We start from the raw sequence: 20,866 nt of genomic DNA on the forward strand, positions 1-20,866 counted from the left end.
AGAAAGAAAAAGAGTAAAAATTAGCAACCAGCTGGTGTTGTGCCTACTTGCCGCTGCTTTTCTTCTGAGCTTTTTGCAGAGAGCCAATGTAATGATGAGGAACAGTGGCGTAGCTGGCATTCCATCAGTTGGGGGGCCCTATGTGGGGCCTAGATATTTTTTGGGGCCTTAAGAAAACGGTAATTATTGTACAACACCAGTGCAGTGCGGCGTTTTTTAAACGTTGTGGTTAAAACTCGCTTTCGACCGTCGTAGGACATGATCACTAGAGCGAGAACAAAGGGTTAAAGTTTAGCTAAAAAGGGAATTTCAACTGAGGGAGCCGGGGGAGGGTGGCCCAAGAACAGCACAACGGAGGGTCGGGTCACCCATAGCCCCCCAATAGCGACGCCACTGATGAGGAATAGCGATTATAATGTTTGTGCAGGGTAAAAATGCTCCTAAAATGGTGACGATGTATTGGTATAAATTAGCACCAACTCTTCTCAAGTTTCTAGGGAACTTCTCTTTCAGTCTTCAGAGAGAAAAAACAAAAACGGAAAGGACAAGAAATGTTTCAGTTACTGCTCATATAGCAGGCAGACTGTCACATAAACACTTTTCATCAGTGAAAATTCTTTGATTTGGTTTACTGTCACAGACTGTAGGCCTATATATAGAAATTAATCAAATTCCCTCCAACTGTTCTGCTTATTTAAATATTTATTATGATAAATCCACCTACTATTTTTGTAATATATGCCATAATCATTGTCCCGACAATGCATTACAATGACATTGTTTCTGTAATGAAGAGGTAACACCAGTTTCTCCAGTATGAGATAGATCACAAAATTTAATTTTTTAAAACTTTTATACACCGAGGGACGAATCGTCATCTGGATTCTAATTTATAAAATTTACTTTTAATGATGTTATTGAAATGAAATACAAATGAGCATGAGTGGTTTTCTATGCACATCTTCAGCATAGGCCTATAAAACAGTATCACAATCTTTCAAAAAGAAAAACAACAGCTCCAGTAAGACCACCGGGCAGATTCTTATACAGTCTTACAGTAAAGAGAACGAAAAACCGATCGAAACAGGGTAGAATGACACTATGATGATTAGAATAAAGACGAAAATCCACGATAGGATTTGCTGTCTAAACATGTGGAAAGTTTTCAGGTGCTTCTGGGAGCCACTGAGCTCTTACCGTAGTTATCGGCTGCAGCTGAACAGATTCCTGAAAGTCATTGGTATAATTTTTAAGACATTTAGACAAGAAATTTATAGATTAATTGCATCTAAATTGGTTCTTTATTCTTCTTCTGTGGGTAACCTACACCAAAACCCAAGTGTTAATACGATAATCTTTGGGCAATCTGACTGGTAGCAGGGGTGGCCGGGCCGCGGGGCAGGGATTGAGGGCAACTTAACTCTTTGCCAGTCGCAAGCCCGGATAAATAAAGAGGGTTGGAGTTAGGTAGGGCTTAAATCCGTAAAACACCTGCCAACATCAATCATGAAATTAGCTTTTCAAGACAACAACAGCTTGAGGAGGCTCAATAAAAAACCTTGACCCCGAGTAAGGATTAATCTGAGCAGAAGAAGAGCGCCATTTGGATCCTCTGTAATACTAATAGAGGGTAAATAATACTGGCGTTCTATGGTTATAGTACCATCATTCTGATGATATTAAAACACTAGCAACAATAATAATAATTTTAATTGCTGAAGAAATTCGGATAAGTCACGATTTTACAAATTCTCGCTCAAAGGGGAATCTACTCAGGTTCTGATGGCATCGCATTCTCACCCTTATAACATTAACCTCGTTGAAACTCCTAGAGAGCTGGAAATTTTTGTGTCCAGTTTCACGGAGACTCGATTGGGCTTGGCTATACCAAATTAATTTTGTTATCGTGTTAGAGTTACCAGCTGCAGTGACTTTAGTAACTTAGTAGGCTACCATTATAACTTAGGTTCTCCTATCATAGTCCTATTGTGTGAAGTCAATTTAAAAGCTCTGTCTTCGAAACTGTCATATTCATTCAGTGTGCAATTCCGAAGTAGAAGAAGAAAAATCATACGTGAGATAAGTGGATAACTTCACATTCTTTATGTAACAATAATAATGATCATAAAAACAGAGACTGAAATGAATAGATGTTGTCTTCATTATAATGAAAATGAGATTCCTTAAAAAAACTACAGGTGTTAATATTATTTTCTTCGCTGGTTTGAGAAAGAACGAGAATAGGTATCTTACCTCGAATGAAAATAGTACTACTAATGTTAAACAAAACAGTCGAGTCCAATGGCTTGTTCACTTTGTTATTTAGAGGATATACTTTAAATTTATACCAAAGAATTCATCTCAGAAATTAACTCTTGCTATAATCCATAGTATCTAAGGATCTTGAGTCCTTGACGGTAGTATAAAGACAGTGAGAAACCTAGGACTTCAAATTACTATCACAGATCATACGCTAAATATAAAAGGGCGCGAGTAATTGTAACAACATTAAACTAAAGTAGATGCTTTTATAATGGTCAACCAAATGAGCACATTGCTGTTAATTATGAGGGTAATTTTCATTACGATTTATTGCTTCCCATACGTCTCATTTGATGGAGGAACCTAGATCTTAGAACAATTTTTTGTTCTTCTGAGATGTGAAAAAGATTGCTGGTATTTAGTTTTGTTTTCGTTGCAATCTGTTTAGAGATAAATGACACTTGCGTAGTCTTCCCATTTTCTCTGCGCCTCGACCCTTGGTGTTTCTGGGATAACTATGTCAATTCTTATTTCGAACGAATTAGCTTCCTACGAGTGATCTTATAGCAGAATACTTGCTTGTCTTAGTTGTACATAACGTGATTCACCCTCATTAGTCAATGACTTCAAGATTCACACCACTTATGTGCATAATTCCACCTGTTATTGTGCTTTAGCCAGCACATGCTTTGTGATATACTTCACGTGTCCACGCTTATTATATTTTCTATTTGATCTACTTATGTTGGTAATGTTAAAAAGGTATTTATGACACTCTTTTTTACCAACTATTTATCTGTGATGTATTTTATAATTCATTCTTTTGCTTTACTGACTCTTGTCATACTTTAACAATAAATAAATGTTTAAATAAACAGACATAGTGCTTCTTTATGATTATGGAATCACGAAATACATATACAGACAGAAAGAGAGATAGACACTTACACACATACACGAAAGTTACTTTTCTGAGGTTATTCACATTGTTTAATTTGCTATTCTATATTTGCTTTCGTGTTATCTGAACGCTTACAGAAGTGTGGCTCAAACATTAGCTGGGAAAAGCAGTAACCAAGTATTTTAATTTAGAAATTAGAGTACAAGGAATAGTCTCAGAGGAAGTAATTGTCCTGAAAATTCACAAATAACTTTGCTATCTTATATGAGACAGTTCATCGCACCTGTAAAACACGAAGATGGAAAGGTGAGGGAAAATGTGGCAGAATATGAGCCTCAAGCAAGGGAACTTGTGCCCATGGCCATAGCAGGCTGTGGCAAAATTCAGGATTTGAGAGAATGACTGTGGTCGCAGTAGAAGGCAATATTCATGACGCGTAAGTTGACCCGGTTGACATATATGGTAGTTCACGTAAAGAAAACAAATTATTGATGATAAATAACTTTAAAAAAATGAAGCTTTGATTATGGTCACTGCAGAGGGCAACATTTATGACGCGAAAGTTGACGAGGTTGTCACATGTGGCAGTCACATAAAGAAAAAAATATTGATGGCAAATAAGATTTACACTAAGTAGAAATTATTCAGTCAATATTGTGCGTCACAATGTTCAAAAAGTATCGAAATCATTAACTTCAATTCGCTGGTGATCCAACCGCAACACATGCTGCAAATTCCTATGCACTTGCATAGAAGAGCTGACTGTTCAGTTGTTGACGTCCGGGTGCTTCTCCTCCTAAAACCGAACGCCGAGCCATTTAAGAGATTTTTGTGATGTTGAATTCTAAAATGTCGAGCGAAGTGGACTGGAACGTGGAAAATGAAATCCAGTTATTTTATGCCATGATGGGACATAAGCCTGTCGGTAAGCTGTTTAGGGAAGGGAAGACTAATCTCATCCATTCCATGTTTCTTACTCATAGCGGTCAAGCCTCACCCGGCATTGGATGGTCCGTTGGGCTTTTAGCTATTTATGTTAATTTTCCTTTTTCTTTCATAGGCAATGAATTACTAGATGAAAATGTATAGGAATAACTCGGTTGATAAAATAATCCCTAGTTAAACGGGATTCATTTTCCTCATTTAACTGCATAACTCTAGGCAAGGTTAGCGAATTTTACCTGTTCGGGAATCTGTAGGATTTTAGGTTACGTTAGGCCCGAGTACTTCAGCTAGGCCAATTCTGTTCATATTTTGACTGTATCCTAATCCATCAATTGCTCTGGAAGACGTTAGGTTAATTCTAGATAAAAAAAAACGGGGGAGGCTAATCCTACAGTAGGCTATAGGGTTCCAAATTCACTGCATTACGTACAGTCAATAGATTTATCAGATATTTATTGAATCATGGGAAACAATGAAAAAAAATGAGCTGTTTTTCTGCTTGCAGAAGCAGAGATTGTAAAAATACAAAGGGAATAAAGGGGTAACTTAAGTAAGCAAAAACATGTCCTAGGGGATACTTACCCATACAATTTGGAGAAAATCATGAATCTCTGCTTCTGTAAGCAGATAAACTGCTGATTTTTTCAGATGTATCCAAAAGTGGCTGCTGAAGAGCAAGAGCCCATGCCAGCCAGGTTCCTACCTGGTTCCTGGTTCCTAAGCAGTCACTCCACAAACATGGTTGTGGGCACACTGCACTATTCGTGTGAGAAACAGAGCTTTATTCCCTGTTTGCAGATATGTCAAAAGAAGAAATTGAAAATAGGAAGGAATGTTTAAGCAGACACACACAAAGAAGCAGTGAATTTGGACTCCTAACCTGTAGGATTACCAAAAAAGAGTATATGTGTGTTTTTTTGGAAATTTCCCATGAAAGATGTGAGGTTAATCCTAAGTAAAAGAAAGTTATTTTCTTTAAGAAATTCCCTCTGGGGAATGTTAGATTAATTGTACTTAAAAAACAGAATGAGATTTTATAGGAAATTCCCTCTGAAAGATGTTTGGTAAATTGTAGACAAAAAATGGACTGATTTTAATACAGTATTTTGAGGTTAGGTTAGGCTATCCACAGTCTCTTGGTAAGGTATAATACTTTTGTTTCTAACCAGATACATGACTATTGGTATGTTTGTAGACTGACAGCTAAGTAATGAAATCTGATAATATCATTTTTCTTGTCTATTTTGTGCTAATTCAGAAACCAAAATGAAATGAAAGCAATAGCTTCAACTTTGCACAGCAGTACAAACTTTCGACAACACTCCCACTTCTATAGGTATGCTAATGTACAAGCAAGTTACCCTGGGCCTTTTGAATTTTGTTTTTAAAAAGCATTCACTTCATTTCCCTAAGCACCTTTTCCCTTGTACTTTTCACATTGTAGTGTAGCCCATTTTCCCAAGTACATGGAACTGAATTGTTGTATTACTCATCTCATTCCTCTGGCTCTTTCTCCTCCTCATGTTTTTGTATATTGTGTTCTGGTCAGTATATTAGTGACAGGATTTCCATCTGCTTTCAGTAAGCTTGGTAATTCAGATGATCATGGAGCTTTTCCACTTTTCATTCTTCCGAGGGCTCCAAAATCTTCGAGTTTGTATTAACAGATTTTCAACAAACTCCCAAGCTACATGCAGTTACAAAGATTATCCTGGAAATAGTTCAAAAAGAGACCATAAGTCTCAGTCAAGTTGTCGAATACAAAATGTGAGGTTAGTGTATTCGAATTGGTAGCCAAAAAGCTCAGTTTCTTTGCAATAATGTAGCTCTTTAGCCTAAGTAAAATTGCAGAAATTTATAAATCGTATGTACGCAAATGAAAATTTTATTTATTTCATAGACAAAGCCTTTTTTATTAGTGTCCTTTCATCTGCATGTTAACACATAGCCCATGGGGATGACACAGAAGACTAGGGATGCCCTCAGTGGAGAGGCTTGCTGTCTAAATACCTCTGTTGTTTTGATTGGCTGCTGAGCACTTGTATTGTCTCAACTAACGCAGCATAGCCTACATAAGTGAAAGTTATTGATACATATTTACGTACGTTTTTTGTCCACAGGGGTCAACAAGCATTTTCAAATGATGTTCATTCATGACAAGTTGAGTACTTCCCTGAACTGTGAATTGTCATCCAAAACAATCTGGAAAAAACTGGAAACCTTGTATGATTTAACAGCTTTGGTAGGTTACCATTTGTTTTCGTGAAAAATTTGCCTGTTAGATTTGGTACATAAGATGTTGGACTTGTTCCTGTTATATTGTTGTGTATGTTTAAATTTTATTTTGAAAGTTGTAAATTCTATAGATTAAGTGATTTTGCCATAGTACAAGAATTAGGAGGCAAACTTGCCTCATATTCACAGAGAATATTATTGCTGTTTCCTACCATCTGAGACATTTAAGTAAGAGTATGGTTTCTCTCCATAGATTAGGAGATATGAACGTAGAATCCTCATACAAATGGCATAAAGCTAAAAGTCACCAGTTTTTGGACAAAAAGCAATATTTTACATGGCTTTAAGCTTTGTAAGGGGGTTTAATAGCTTGAATTTCTTAGCATTCTCCCTTATAGTGTAGAGACAAGACATTTGCCATATGGAAGGAACAGAAGTGGTAGTTTTGAAGAGAACCAGATAACCTGATATTTCTTGCTTTCTTAGAGGCTTCATTTATTAAAATTAAACTCCAAGTAGTAGCCACAGTATACCCAATGCTGGGATGATGTTAGAGAAAGATAATTATGAGAAGCCACCCAAAATGCTCACACCTTATGCAGACAGGAAGGAAGCATACGCTAATACCTTTTACCAAGAACACTGGGAACTTTAAAGAGAAACTTCATTATTGGTAGTTCCTTTACACTTGAAGCGTGCAGTCAGACAATTTTCCACAGGTTTGGAGGACAAAAGCAGCAGTTGAGTATCATTTGATCTTAAGAACTCTAACTATGCTGGAATATTGTGTGTAAATTCTTATACCAGCTTAACAGGAACTGCATGCGTACATTAATACTTATACTCAATAGAAATAGACCAGTCCAGATTCTGATACCCAACAGAGAATCAGTATTAGATTTTAATTCCCAACAGAAGGAACCAAGGTTTAGATGTGAGTGTACTCATTTATCAAAATTTGGATCAACTTTTAATTGCAGTTCTGTCATCAAGTGTGATTCTTTTAGAAATGACTGGTGCTGTTGCAATGACTGACTGACCAGTGACTGGGAAACTGGTTAGTAACTAGGCAGTCCCCGGTTAACGGCGGGGATTCCATTCCTGGCCGAGCACCACTAACCGAAAATTGCTGGTAACTGAAAATCACTGATACAGCAAGCCTCTTAACGACACCATTAATCAGACATCGGTGCCGATAACTGGTTGTTAGTGCCAATAAATTGCTTACTGGTGCTGAAAATTGCTTACCAGCGCTGAAAATCTGGTTAACGACGTCGCTAGCCAATCACTGTAACACTGGAATGCAGTTAACCGATGCCACCGGTAAGCGGGGACTGTCTTTAGATATTGTTATCAGGATACTTGGTGAGGCAGTGGTTCAATGACTATGTCTACAGCTGTTTATTTCTTATATATTCAAACTAGAAAGTTGAGTTTATTATTTAAACACAAACCCCTTAGGTGTGTTGAAACCATTAGGTCTCCTTATCTTCAAAATCAAATCCATTCACTCACAGTGTTACTAATACCAGAGTTTCAGCTATGGTAATGGTGTTACTGTGTTGTTGTCACCATTTATTAAAAAAAATATTTGTTCTTTGTCTGCACTTGAAAATTTATCTGTTGGTTCCCCACGTACGGTTAGTTAATAAAGCCTTAATACAGGATGAGAGTGACAGACTTCCGTTCCCCAACGATGAGAATGACTTCAGTCTTCCTGATGGAGAATTCTCAGATTTGCTTGACGAGAGGAATAAGCCAGACCTCAAAGACGATGAGAAGGAAAGCCGTGGTCGTGGGAGACCCCCCAAAAAAGAAAAAGACAGGAGTGATGAAGGTGTGTTTCAGGAAAGATATTGTTGAATAGTCTGTATCTGTAGCTGTATCTGTAGCAGGTTTTAATGAATACATTACAGTTATTCTCTTCCTATAATTCTTTATACAGTAAACCCCCCGTATTCATGTTCTCACGATTCGCAGACTCATGTATTCGTGGATTTCTCTGTGGAACGTATCTACCCATTATTTGCGGAAAATTCGCCCATTCGCGGTATTTTTCACTTAGAAATATTCACTAATTACTGTATTTTCATATTTTCATGACTAAATGCACTTTTTGTGGTAAAACTATTAAAATACTCAGGTATAAGCATTTTTAGAGGGTTTTTCTTGTGTTTAAACTTTCAAAATAGGCACTTCTAAGTGTTTTTAGAGGGGTTTTAAGTATTCACAGATTTTAGGTATTCGTAGGGGGGTTGTGGTACGCCTCCCCCGCAAATACGGGGGTTTTACTGTATAGTGCTTAACAATATAACAATATAATTGTTATATGCACCTTAAAACACTGACTAAAGTTTCCAAAAGATGTTGGCTAGATTGCATGTAGGCCTTACAGTGATTTAGCTACTTAACCCCCACATGAGTATATGGCGGTACAGTAACTCAAATATTTAAGTGACTTACTAGAAACTGATTAATTTACAAATGTATTTTACTAATTAATAAATAGTCTGTCCCAGACATAATACCTCTTGCATGTACCTACAACCATAATTCCCAAGAAATATAAAAGTAAAAAATTAGTTGTTCCAATATTGATTACTCTTGCAAAAAATTCTTCAGCAACTTTTATGCAGAGATTGGTTGGTGTTCATCAGGGTAGGTTTGTTTTCCCATTGACATAAAGTATGGTTTGTACCAAGATGGGAGATTACTCTTGGGCCTTGAAATTACTATAGTATGCTCTCAGAATCATGACTTCTTGAAGTTAACTATACCAAGTTTCCATACGCATGATGTTTCGTCTTGTAGAATTTCCTTGTTGGGTCCTGTGGAAGATATTTCCTATATGAAAGCAGAGGTTATTATAATGGTAATTATTGGCTATCCAAGGGCTTTTGGAATGAATGTATTCGCTTGTGGTAAATTTGTGTTTATCATTGGTACGTCTTCATTTCCAAGTTATATTTCATCCTTCAGCTGTTTTGTCCTTAGTAGTATTTCAAGCATTATTTTAGTATTTTCAAGTGAATGAATATATTATGTGAGACTGGATTGTATGCATGCAGTTATATAGGTTACCTTTTTCAGTAAATAAGTCTGAAGTGATATACTGCATTATGTAAGTTTAGCTTTGCTTGATCATATTGTGACATATTTTAAGTGAAAAAAAAAAAAGATTGACATTGAACATCAAGACAAGACTGTCAGTATTCTGTGGGTTATTTTGATGATGATACGTCACTTTAATTTGGTAAAGATTGGTCTGTTTTGAGTGTTACTCTTTGTTGAATCAGTTTTTAATGTTACTGTTTGCCGAATCAGGCTCTCGACCAGACAGAATCCGAGATATCAGAGATGATGATGATGACACTCCCAGAAGACCAGGTAAGAGAGGCCGCGATTCCAAACCCTCCTCCCCCGCCCACACTCCGTCAAATAAAAGGCGAAGGAATTGATCTTCATGTCATACCACTTCCTCTGATTCTTCAGATGATGAGTGGAAGCAAACAGAAATGACATGAATTTTGGGCATAAACCTTTAAAGATATATGTGCTGGATTAGGAGAAACAAATTCTCCAAATATGCATAGAATTTTGGCTGTACACTGGCAAAACGTTTTGGTGAGCTGGAAATGGGGAACAGCATTCTCTTCTTTCAAGATTTGAAGTAGAAATAAAGTAAGAAATACAGCCCAGTTATTTTTACACTAAACATTAAGGCATTGCTGTTGTAAATGTGTTACTTATTAGTATTTTTTAACATCCTGTTGTATGAACATTGTTAGGATTTTCATGAGTAGTAATAGTCACATTTTTATGCTTACTCCATGAAGCCGTTGATGTGTCCAAAAATCACCATTTTAGACAAGAGACATCATGGGAATGAATATTTTAGATACGTAGTAGCATGAATTTCAGTCTATTGTTACCAAACATTTTTTATTTCTTAATCTGGCATGGATATTTTATTCAGCTTGAAGAGACAGTGTCCTTGTATTTTCTATTTAAGGGGAAAGTATGAAGAAGAGAAATGTGACGTATTCCAGCAGCGGCAAATTGACAGCCAGTAGGTTTACTTATTTGAGTATGATCATTGTAACTGCATAACTGTTAGGGTAAGCATTGGAAAAAGTGTTGACACCAAACTCATGTTCAGCAGTTCCTGTGGGAAGTGAAAATGAAAAGCCAGTGAATGGTTCGTAAAAAGTCTGCGGCATAAAATGGGCTGATTCTTGACAAGGCTGGTTCACTGGGTTTGCTCTTATGGGTAAACCGGTGGAGCTGAAGAAAGTTGAAGTTAAAAAACAGGTGGGAAGAGAGCTGAGGGAAGAGAGAGGAAAGCACATAGGTGGGAAGAGTGCGGAAGGGTAGAAATGAAAAGGAAGAGAGCAGGAATGAGCCTCTGAGCTGCAGGACATTGGGATTAAACTCTGTTATCTATGATGATTTACTCTGAATAATTACCCATGATACTTTACTCTTAGTCTTTGCAGATAACCAGAAATTACAGATTATCATGACATATCTATCCAAATTCCAACAGAGCAATATACTGTACTGTAGTCTGTTTTTTTATAATGCATACACATTGCAGTACATATATTTGTGCATTTTGATGAAGTGCAAATATTTGCAAAAGAGAGGTAGGGGATGCAAAATAAAAACACCCTGTTAAAGACGAGAGAGAGAGAAAATTTCCACATCTTTCATTTTTAATAACCTCCCTGAGTGCTCTAAAATACAATGAGTCCCAATTAATTAACACATGTATTACAGGACATTTCAATAAAAAATGAAATTGATTGGAGAAGGACATCAGACAAATCCTGTCAAATTGGACACAAGAGGGAGAAAGAGAGTGGATGAATTTTCCCTACTGCTGTCATTCCATACATATAGGAATTTGTCTCCTAAACCCCCTGGAAGTGCATGACACACTAAAACAGAGATCATGACAAGGACAGGAATGCCACTGATGCTTCACTCATGAATTTCATTGTCCAACTTAGCTAGAGAACATCACTGAAGCAGAGACACCTTGGCAGTAGAGACCTGTGCATGAAACTGGTGATGCCCAGTGCTGTGAATGATTGAGGGGCTGCAGGCAGGGTGCAGGGGGAAAAACATAGCATAGTCACTGTGATATCGTTACCATTGCTCGCTCAGAGGAGGTGGTTAAACAGCACGTACTTACCAGGATTGCCAGTGTCGATGGTGCCAGTAGCTACCCAGGTTCTTACAGCACCAGTCGGGTCTCATATTTTGAAGTCTTTCATTGTCTGAAGTTGCCATTCTGTTATTGAGCATTTTTTTTCTTGTTATTTGGTGTCTTTCTGTATAAAATGGCATCTTGGATTATAGAGGGTTCCCTTTGCTGATAAGGATTATAATGATCTTTGACTTTGTAATTATGCATTCTTAGGTTTGAGCACAATATATCGTGTTTAGTTTTAAAGTAATAGAGGAGACGTTTTCCATGAAATAATAATGTTAGTGGTGGTCAGAATGTAAAGATTGATTTCCTTAAGTTTGTAAACCCAAATATAAGTATGGCAAGAGTTTTTATATTTAGATATAAGTACGATTTTCTCTGTGCTTTACCAAGCCAGTTGGAAAATTGCACAAATAACTTTTTTTTGGTGTATTGATGTAATGCTCTGTACACGTAATGATGATGGTGTTGATTCACATCTACCTATGTTTCTACTTAATAGTAAAATTTCATGAGCTATATTTTTGAAAAATATTTAAAAAAGGTTCATATTGGAATTACCTTTTTCCCGGATCGATCTTTTATTTGTCAGGTATGTAAATTGTTTGGAAGGAAAGCCAGATTAAATTATGGTGTGCAGCAGCTTTTAGTGAAGTCAACCCTGGTGATATTTTCTAAAATTTTATTTGCTTTTTTTTTTTTTTAGGATATTGGCTCTCGGGCATCTTCATGAAATGCATTCTAATTAATTTCTGTTCCACTGAAGAATATTTTCTTTTCGTAAGTTCCATTCCTTTTGCTGTGAAAGGTACTGTTGCTTATTTCACTCAGTTGATTTGGGTGTAGCAAATAGCTTTAGGTTTTGTTGTTTTACGTTGTTATGAGAGGGAAATATTATCTTCTGTGTATCTAGTGAATATTAAAGTTTTTATAATATATGTAATTTTTTTCATGTAAACCTGTCAATCATATGGAGCCCTCTTACACATTCTTGAATGTCCCTGATGCATAAATTCTTGTCTTGTACAGGAACCAGAATAGGTAAGAGCAAGTGTTCACGCAGTATACCTATGATTGATTGGTAACTAGTCACTTTAGTGCCATGAAGTTCCAACACATAAAAATGTTGCTCTAAATCCATCAATTGCAGAAGCTGATACGTTTTCCAGGAGGTGTAGGTAAAGAGAGAAATTTACAATTCTGGGAATAGAGGCATTTATGTTCTTTTCATTGCACCAGATATTAAAATCTGTTCCACTTCTCCTGGCAGGATTAATAGTTGAGGTTTGCTGGAATGTGAGATGGCTTTAGCGACCTCACATTGTTCCTCTTTGCAGTAAACAATATCGCAAAACAGTTACTGACACACCAACCATATTCTCTACATTGCCATCAAAGAGTAGATACCTGAGCTTCAGCAACAGTCTTTCACAGCTCTCTGTAGAAAAAACTGGAGCAGTCGTATTTTGTAAAGGTATTAGTTAGAAAAAGAATTGAACTAAAATCGAGAAACTATAATACTTATCTACCAAACTAGAAAGTTCATAGGTTTAATCTTTGATACACATTTGAACTGGAGTGTACATGTTGCATACAGAAAAGTCAAAAGAAGTAAACCTGATAATGTAGATATCACAAACAACTTGGGAAACTGACTGCCATCTATTCTGGACATGGCAGTCAAATATATGGCTCAGTGTCAGACTACATGAAAAAGCTTAGATCCAGTACACAGTGAGGGACTTGGAATCTGAACCAGAGTATATGGTTTTCCCTCTGGTAGCACCATTGGTCACTTGTTCAAGTGATGATGTAGGTGTTGAAGGATAACAGTAAGTAGTAAGTAAACTAAAGTTATCCATATATCTAATCAGTACTGAACACTTGTATTGTGTTCTGTGCTCTTGCCACAGGTTACTGCACAGTGCAACCTAGCCATGAGTGAGTTTAGACCAAGTTGACCACCAGACTGCAATTTATAGTATATAGAAACATCACAGAAATAAAAGGAAACACAGAATTACACAAATAAACAAAATATGTCGAGGATATTTGCAGGAAGCCAGCCAGGCACAAATCGCAAGTGTGATTATTAGGTCACTTAGCAGTTAAGGGAGAAAAAAGAAATGATATATACAGTAGCTATAATAAGTAAGTGAAAGGAATAAATCATTGTTAGGCAAGCAAATAACGAAGAGGATAGTCACTAGCCACCAGTGGGTCAAAGGTACATGTGTGAACAGTCACTATTAGCTCTTGCTTCTTCAGTTGACAAGACAAAATTCTGTTTAGAGACATTTGGACTAAGAATGAGTGCTGTTTATGATTGATGGGTTGGGGAATGAGACAGTGGGATTGTCATCATCATCCTTATCATTTCCACCAGTCATTTTGTGCTTATCCATTAATTAGTATCAGTTTGTTGTAATGATTTTTCATCGGTGATTGAGATGTTCACACGAAGTATGTATATTTTTTTTTTGTTTCTGTTTTGCAGCTACAATATATATTATAGTACTGATGGGAATTTGTCATAAGTAGAGGTCATTCTTGACAACTGATCATGCAGTGCTTGGTCCTCCTGCAAAGTGAGCATCTGTTTAAAGTTTAACCCCTTTCAACAATGCCCTTGATATGTATGTTTTGGGCATTCAAATCTGGGTGGCTGTATCAGTGTACACATGTTGTACTCTTGTGCTTGTTGTTTATGTATTTCATTGTTACCATGCGTCCTGTATGGTATTAAATGTAAAAGCAAGAGTGGTAATATTTCTAGTTGTGCAAAGAAATGTAAAATTACAGAGGGAGTGAATTTTAAAGTAAATTAAGAAAAAGGAACAAATGACAAATGTATTGAGTGCTGTTTGGTTGAATCATTTGGCTGTTGGAGAGACCCCTCATGATTACTGAATGAATTACTTGAAATGGTCAGTGTCAGTGTTGTAAAGAATAAAAAAGACAAAATATGCCAAGTGAGAAAAGAGATTGGGAAAACTAGTGACAATTTGAAAGCAAAGCAAAGTGAGAGGAAGTATTTTTCAGCCAGACGCAAAAGACTTCAACACTTCAAGGTTCATACCAGTCTTCGTGGTTTTAAAGGAATGGCAAGATTGCAGTGTGGGTGCAACATTTGCTTAAGAGCGTCGTGAATATTAAAAAAAATCAATAGGGAATGTGGAAATCAGCTTTAGTAAATCTGTAATCCGAGTAAAACGAATCTCTCTGAAAATGGTACATAGAACAATTATCAGTGAGGAAAGAAAGATTAATATATTGACAGTACTGCTTGTAATTTTAAACTTAAGCCACTTACAGAGAAGTATGTTGAGGAGTACAGAACCTTTGAGAATATTGCAGAAGTCTCTCTCCCTGTTGTTGATGGTTATAACCCAGAACACAGATGAGGACTGCTCTTTCCATTTTGGCATGAGGATGGAGTGCTGTACCTAGAAAGTACCATGCTTTCGAAAACCCTACATATCTAAGACTTGGCATGTTGCAGTAGTTGAAAAAATGAATGCCTAATGAGAGAAGTTATGTCTTTAGTACGCAAATGATGTATGTGTATTTGCACAAAACAGACTGTTGGACAAGTTCAGAAGCTGTAGATGATGTACTGTGAAGCTGGAACTATGCCTGAATGAATGTTGAAATTATGAAATTTTGTTAACACAAGTCCAAGCATCTGTGAATGAATGAGTTAGTATTAGCCGGTCTTTGTTAATAAACTACATGGTAATAGTGAAATCAGAAGAATAAGCAAGTGAAAAAGAAGAAATTAAGAATGCAAAGAACTGTAAAAGATAAAACAAAGAAATGTAAAAGAAATTGCTACCAAATTGTATGGTTTGATTAAAAATGTACTGCTGCTATTTTAATCTTTGAGTTTGTTCGCCAAGATGAATCTGCTGTCCACAATGCCATTGCTTTTTGTGTTTCTTGCTGTTATGAAATGAAACTGAATCTGACTTCATTTGATTATTGCTTCAAGATGAAGAGAAGTTTGGACCTGGAGTTGACATTTCCCACCCAAAACTTACTATGAATGCAGACAAGGAATATTTGCTCCGTACATTGCTGCCATTATTTATTTTATTACTGTAATTTAATTTTAAGCTCTTCAGTTTTGTTTTAAGTTGGTTATATAGTAGTTATATATTCAGAGTACAGGGTATGAATAACTATGTGAAACAGTACTGGCTATGTAGTGCTGGATATCTAAATGGAATGTGGGATCCAAACCTGTTCGTAGGTAGAGGATTGTCAGCAGTTCCTAAAGCATTTCTTATTTGTTTCTTGCATTGAAGATGATTCATGGATAAAACCATTCTTATCAGTGTAGATATTGGAGAGTTGTATCAAGAAGTAGCATTTCATTTTTGTTGGTCATCACTAGTGTATTTATTCATTTTAATTGTCATGGATTTGTGTATGTTTTATTGTTATGTATATATGTTGAATAATCTACTTAACACCACAGTCCTTGGATAATTTAGTTTTCATATGAAGGCTGCAGCATAGGAATCGCAACTTGCTCAGGAATTTTTTAGTTGACTGTAAATGCTTTTGTAGTAGTTCATGACTTGATTGATTTGGATGTGGTAGTAACTACTAAATCATCTACTTTGGTTATAAAAATAGTTTAGTCAACTACTGAGCTGCTGTTTTTTTCATAATATTTAGTTAAGGTATTGTCCTTTGGGATGTGATGCATTTTCTAGCTAAGCTCTTGATCCAAATGCCCTGCTTGCCAATGTCTTTATGTGCTTTGCGGCTTGCAGTGCAAGCTGTGCTTTGTTTACACCCCTTGCTACCTCCAGTACCATTATTTTAGAAGTATTTGAGGCTTTCGGTTCTACGCAATAGTGCTGCTTTGTATCCTATTACCAGGGATGAACTTGCTATAAAGAATGAATATGTATATTTGAGTTTCCTGAAAAGTCAAAGAACTCACAACACCAGCCTTGGCTTTGCTACCAGAGAAACTTACTGTGATTGCATTTCTCATTGTAATATTGTTCTGCTTGTGCATTGTCGTGCAGAGCGGTACTGAAAGGCAGCATCCTGAGGAAGTGGCTGGAAGCCTGTTGATAGTGAGTCTCTTTCTTCCCTCCTTGTGAAAATAGATTTGATAGTTTCCTTACTAGACAAGACTAGTGCCCACACAAATATCTTTCCTTGAGTTTCTTTTGAAGAGAAGGAAGGTAGGTTTCCCACTGCAAAGCAGTATTTGTATTGAAATAAAACTGCACTTATGTTATTAAAAGGTGCACAGTTTGTTACTCCAGTGCCTATAGCCTAGCATACAGTGATAGAATTGTTCAAGATTTTTGCTTGTTTTCACATGTCCTATATACAAGCTCCCTCAGGACTGTCAAGTAAGTTATTTCATTTGTGATCAGTTTATGTATATTTGTGCATTATGCAAATTATATGTTGGTCAGACTAGCTGCTAGTTTTGTAAGAGAAAACTAGTGGAATGAGCAAAGTATTGTCCTTATCTAGGCTAGGCGAGTATGAAAATAGTTCTATTTATAAAGGTAGTATATATGTGGCTAGTAAGCCCCCACAGAATCAAATGCCCACATGTGAAAAGAAAAGGCTTGATGAGTGCAGAAGACTGGCTTTGTTAATTCTAACCCAAGATGACCTGGCAGCCTCAGATTGTAGCACAAATCTTTTTGCCACCTGTGCCGATCATAAGTGAAAGGAGACTGTGTCCCCTCCCCGAGCAACCCCATGATGGGAAAGAAAAATGGAGTCACGTCACAATTTACAATTTCCACAAAATGATTGAAGAAGTGGCAGCCGTTTTGATACTGATCGTTTGTCTGTGACGAACGGGCTTTGGAATGTGATATCTCTTCCAGTTTTAAGTATGGGATGTCTTTGCTGTTAGACTTCCTAGTTGAAAATTATATTGGTCAGGAAAACTAAGGACTTTTAACCCAATCACTAATTAATTTTCTAAAAAGTGGTTCATCCTTGACTTTGTCTTCTGAAAAATTGGCAGGACAAATGTTGGTTCATGAATTATCTAGTTGTCAACTAGAGCAGTACATAGTACTTAATTATCGTTGTTGCAAGATGGTGGAAATTATGGATTTGAGTTTGAAGCAGCCAACTGCAGTAAGAGGGTCTGCAGTAAATGATGCTGAAAGGCTGGCTTTCAGATGCTGACAACAAAAAGAGTTTGAAACTGCCAAAACCTTTGTATGATGCAGAGAGGCTGTCTTTCAGATGCTGACATCAAGAAGATCTGAAAACTTCTAACAGCAGCAAGATGGTCCACAGTAAATAATGCTGGAAGGCCGACTTTCAGAAGCCAACATCAAAAAGGTTGGTTAATTGCTAATTTATCAGTACAAAAGTCTTGGAATTTTGGTTTATTTGCAAATCTTTCTCCCAACCCATAATTCATTTATTACTGTTGACTTAAAATTTCATAAGAACCTAGCTGCTCTACAGTCTTACAATAAGCAGGATGTATAGAAAGTGGGAAGACGATTACCACAGTTGGTAATGGGAGGCAGAAATGAAAGTGCCCAGGACCAAAGTCTCAAGAGACAGAGGATCAGGGAGGGCTGTGGTGCCTGTGAAGAGAGGGGGAGAAGGTGAGGCATGATAGACAGAGCTGTTAATATGCACACTGTGACCAGTAATGCTTGATGGAATGAAATATAGAATTTAGGTCAAAGGTCAGTTGCTAGGGCCTGTGAGGTCATTTAGCGCCGAAATGGAAATTGGGAGTAGAAAGGTTTGAAAGGTGTAACAGGAGGAAAACCTTGCAGTTGCACTATGAAACAAATGTTAAGAGAGGTTAGATAGAAAGATGAAAGAAAGAATATGAATGGAGGTGCAGTAAAGGAGTGAAAGGGATTGCAGCTAGGGACCAAAGGAGTGCTGCAATGAACCTTAAGTAATGCCTACAGTTTAATGCGTTAGGTGCACTGACAGCACTAACCCCCTATGGGTTGTAACACTTGATGCAGTCTGTAAAAAGAATAGAGGAAAAGTGTAGTGCCTCCTGGAATGGTGTCTTGCCTTGGATGATGATGGTCTGAAAGATACTGGCAATAGTGTGGGATTTATCATTAGGATGTGTACAAGGAAGTTCCTTTTTTTTTGTTTTTAAGAATAAGCCTAGTCATCCTAGCCTCTGGTTTAAACCCAGTAATCTCAGGTGTTACCTGCTCATAGCTCCATCCTTGGAGGACTGTCATCTGCCACTGCCACTCTCTTGAAGAGAAAAAGAGCCTCAGCATTAGGAAACAGTAAAGTCCTAACTATAGTATTTGTGCATGGCCCAATAATACATAGATATTGGGCGTTATAATAATTGTTGCCTTGTATATGCGCAGATGTCATGTCTTTGCCTACTGTTCTATTATCAAATTGCCACAGCCGTATTCTACCATTATTGAAAATAGTTGGTAGGTTTCAGGGATTGTATTAGTGCCATAAAGGTGTCTAAGATTTTGCAGTAGTGTTGCCACTGAAGAACATGGTCAAGCTGCCCTTATAAACAATACTTTGAATCTAGGGTATGCTGCTTTTTTTTTTTTTTATTTTATGCTCTTCCAGTTCTGTATTGTCAGAATTTAATTCATGTTAGTAAGGAGAGCCTTCTCTTTGATGTTTAATTTGACCTTAAGTGACATCTATAGGAATACCACTCCTCACCAGTACCTTCAGTTGGACTAGAATTCTTATTAACAGCAGCAGCTTCTTTGGTTATGCAGATTCTTTTACTAGGTGAAGTATGCTGAAAGAAATTTACCGATCTGGGCAGATCGTGTCTCACTGAAGGCTTACATTTATTGGTTGTGGTCAGCATCCTATGGAAAGCTTGCGGGTGCGAAAGCACTTTTCAGTACCACGTTTTGAAGTTGGGAAGTTTGTGCATTCCTGGCTTTTGCTAACATTTCACCAACACACGTGATGATGTAACTTTTACTGCTGAATGACCATTTCCAAATTTTTCTCTGTTTAATTTGGATGCTTATTTCAAAATTATCAACAAACATCAGTTAGACATGCTGCCTTTCTGAGTCAAGGTACATTGTCAAATGTATATATTGCCATATTTTTCCAAAGTCTAGAAGCCATGCTGATGCTAACTGTAAGAGAAAGTGCACAGCAAACTTAGATGAGGCACATTGTGGTAAATGGACAAATTAAAGAGATTACTGGTGGTAGTAATTTACTGTATCATAGACAAATTAAAGAGATTACTGGTGGTAGTAATTTACTGTATCATATAGTGAAATTGTTTACGAAAGTTGTCAGTATGGATCTTAAGGCAATTCAGTGGTACATATTTAATTGCAAGTGGTTGAGACAACCATTTTTATCATGAAATTGCTGAGAATATGGCTACTAAATTTTAGGTTTCTGTAAATTCCGGTATGCAATGTAAAGCTTTGTAAATACTGTGCTCTTCCACCCATGTATGCATGCAGCAGTAACGTGCAGATTTCTGATTCCGTATTGGCTACTTTTATATACACTATATATGCATAATTAAGGTGCTTTGTGCAAAAGACTAAAATCTATTACAGAAATACTGTAAAGATTTGTTTTTCACTTTTTTTCTCAGATGTTCTTTACACATTGATGAAAATGTTCAATTGTATGAAAATTAGAAAATATGCAGCGACCAGTAATGCTGATTTGGATTATTTTGATATTTGGTAAGGATGAAGAGACTGGTAACCAGTAGGTATAGGATTCTGTAAATGTGGCAGTTTTGTATAACATGTTGTGAAGGTAGGTTACAAGACTTGCTTGTGGTTGAAGTGGATCATTGTCTTTGTTTTGAAAGTTATGGTATGTTTGGAAAGTTTTAATAATTTCAAATTGTTGGGTATTTTTTAATTTTGTGGTAGGTACTGCTCTAAAATTTAAAATCTAGATTTAAAACCTTTGATTCCAGGAAGAAGCATCTTTAATGTTTATAGTTTTGTGTTGTATATACCATTTTAATGTGTACATAAACATTTGTATATGGATGTAAATAAAATGTACAATTTTTATATCCACTTCAATTTCCATTCTTGTAAGTGTTTATATGTAATATGGTAGAACTGTGAATAGTCCCAACTTTTTCTTTTTATCATGCTAACATACAGGTCATATTTTCTGAAACTTTGAACCTTGGTGGTTTAGGTAAACCAAATGTCAATGTTAAACACTTCAAATGAAGTTCAAAATCTATCATGATGGACAGTGTCCTTTCACATTTATTAAACAAATCCAATTCACAAATTCTCAATCATTCCATGTTATATGTAAAAAAAGGAAAATGA

The 20,866-nt window shown here is 36.6% G+C and overlaps 1 protein-coding gene across 1 annotated transcript; it reads left to right on the forward strand.

Moving 5' to 3' along the window:
- Positions 1-3,910: 3,910 nt before the first annotated feature.
- On the forward strand, positions 3,911-20,593 carry MrgBP (MRG/MORF4L binding protein). Its single transcript, XM_067106454.1, has 4 exons — positions 3,911-4,088; positions 6,229-6,350; positions 8,009-8,180; positions 9,668-20,593. Exons 1-4 carry the CDS (start codon positions 3,998-4,000, stop codon positions 9,799-9,801), a joined length of 519 nt encoding a protein of 172 aa, XP_066962555.1. The 5' UTR covers positions 3,911-3,997; the 3' UTR covers positions 9,802-20,593.
- Positions 20,594-20,866: the final 273 nt, after the last annotated feature.

Source organism: Macrobrachium rosenbergii, chromosome 7 (assembly GCF_040412425.1).
Source record: "Macrobrachium rosenbergii isolate ZJJX-2024 chromosome 7, ASM4041242v1, whole genome shotgun sequence".
Lineage (NCBI taxonomy): Eukaryota > Metazoa > Arthropoda > Malacostraca > Decapoda > Palaemonidae > Macrobrachium > Macrobrachium rosenbergii.

Excerpts from the sequence above, each read along its gene's own strand:
- MrgBP (XM_067106454.1), top strand. The coding sequence starts at position 3,998 with ATGTTGAATTCTAAAATGTCGAGCGAAGTGGACTGGAACGTGGAAAAT. Across the intron at positions 4,089-6,228 it reads GATGGGACATAAGCCTGTCG|GGGTCAACAAGCATTTTCAA; the intron begins GTAAGCTGTTTA and ends TTTTGTCCACAG. Across the intron at positions 8,181-9,667 it reads AAAAGACAGGAGTGATGAAG|GCTCTCGACCAGACAGAATC; the intron begins GTGTGTTTCAGG and ends TTGCCGAATCAG.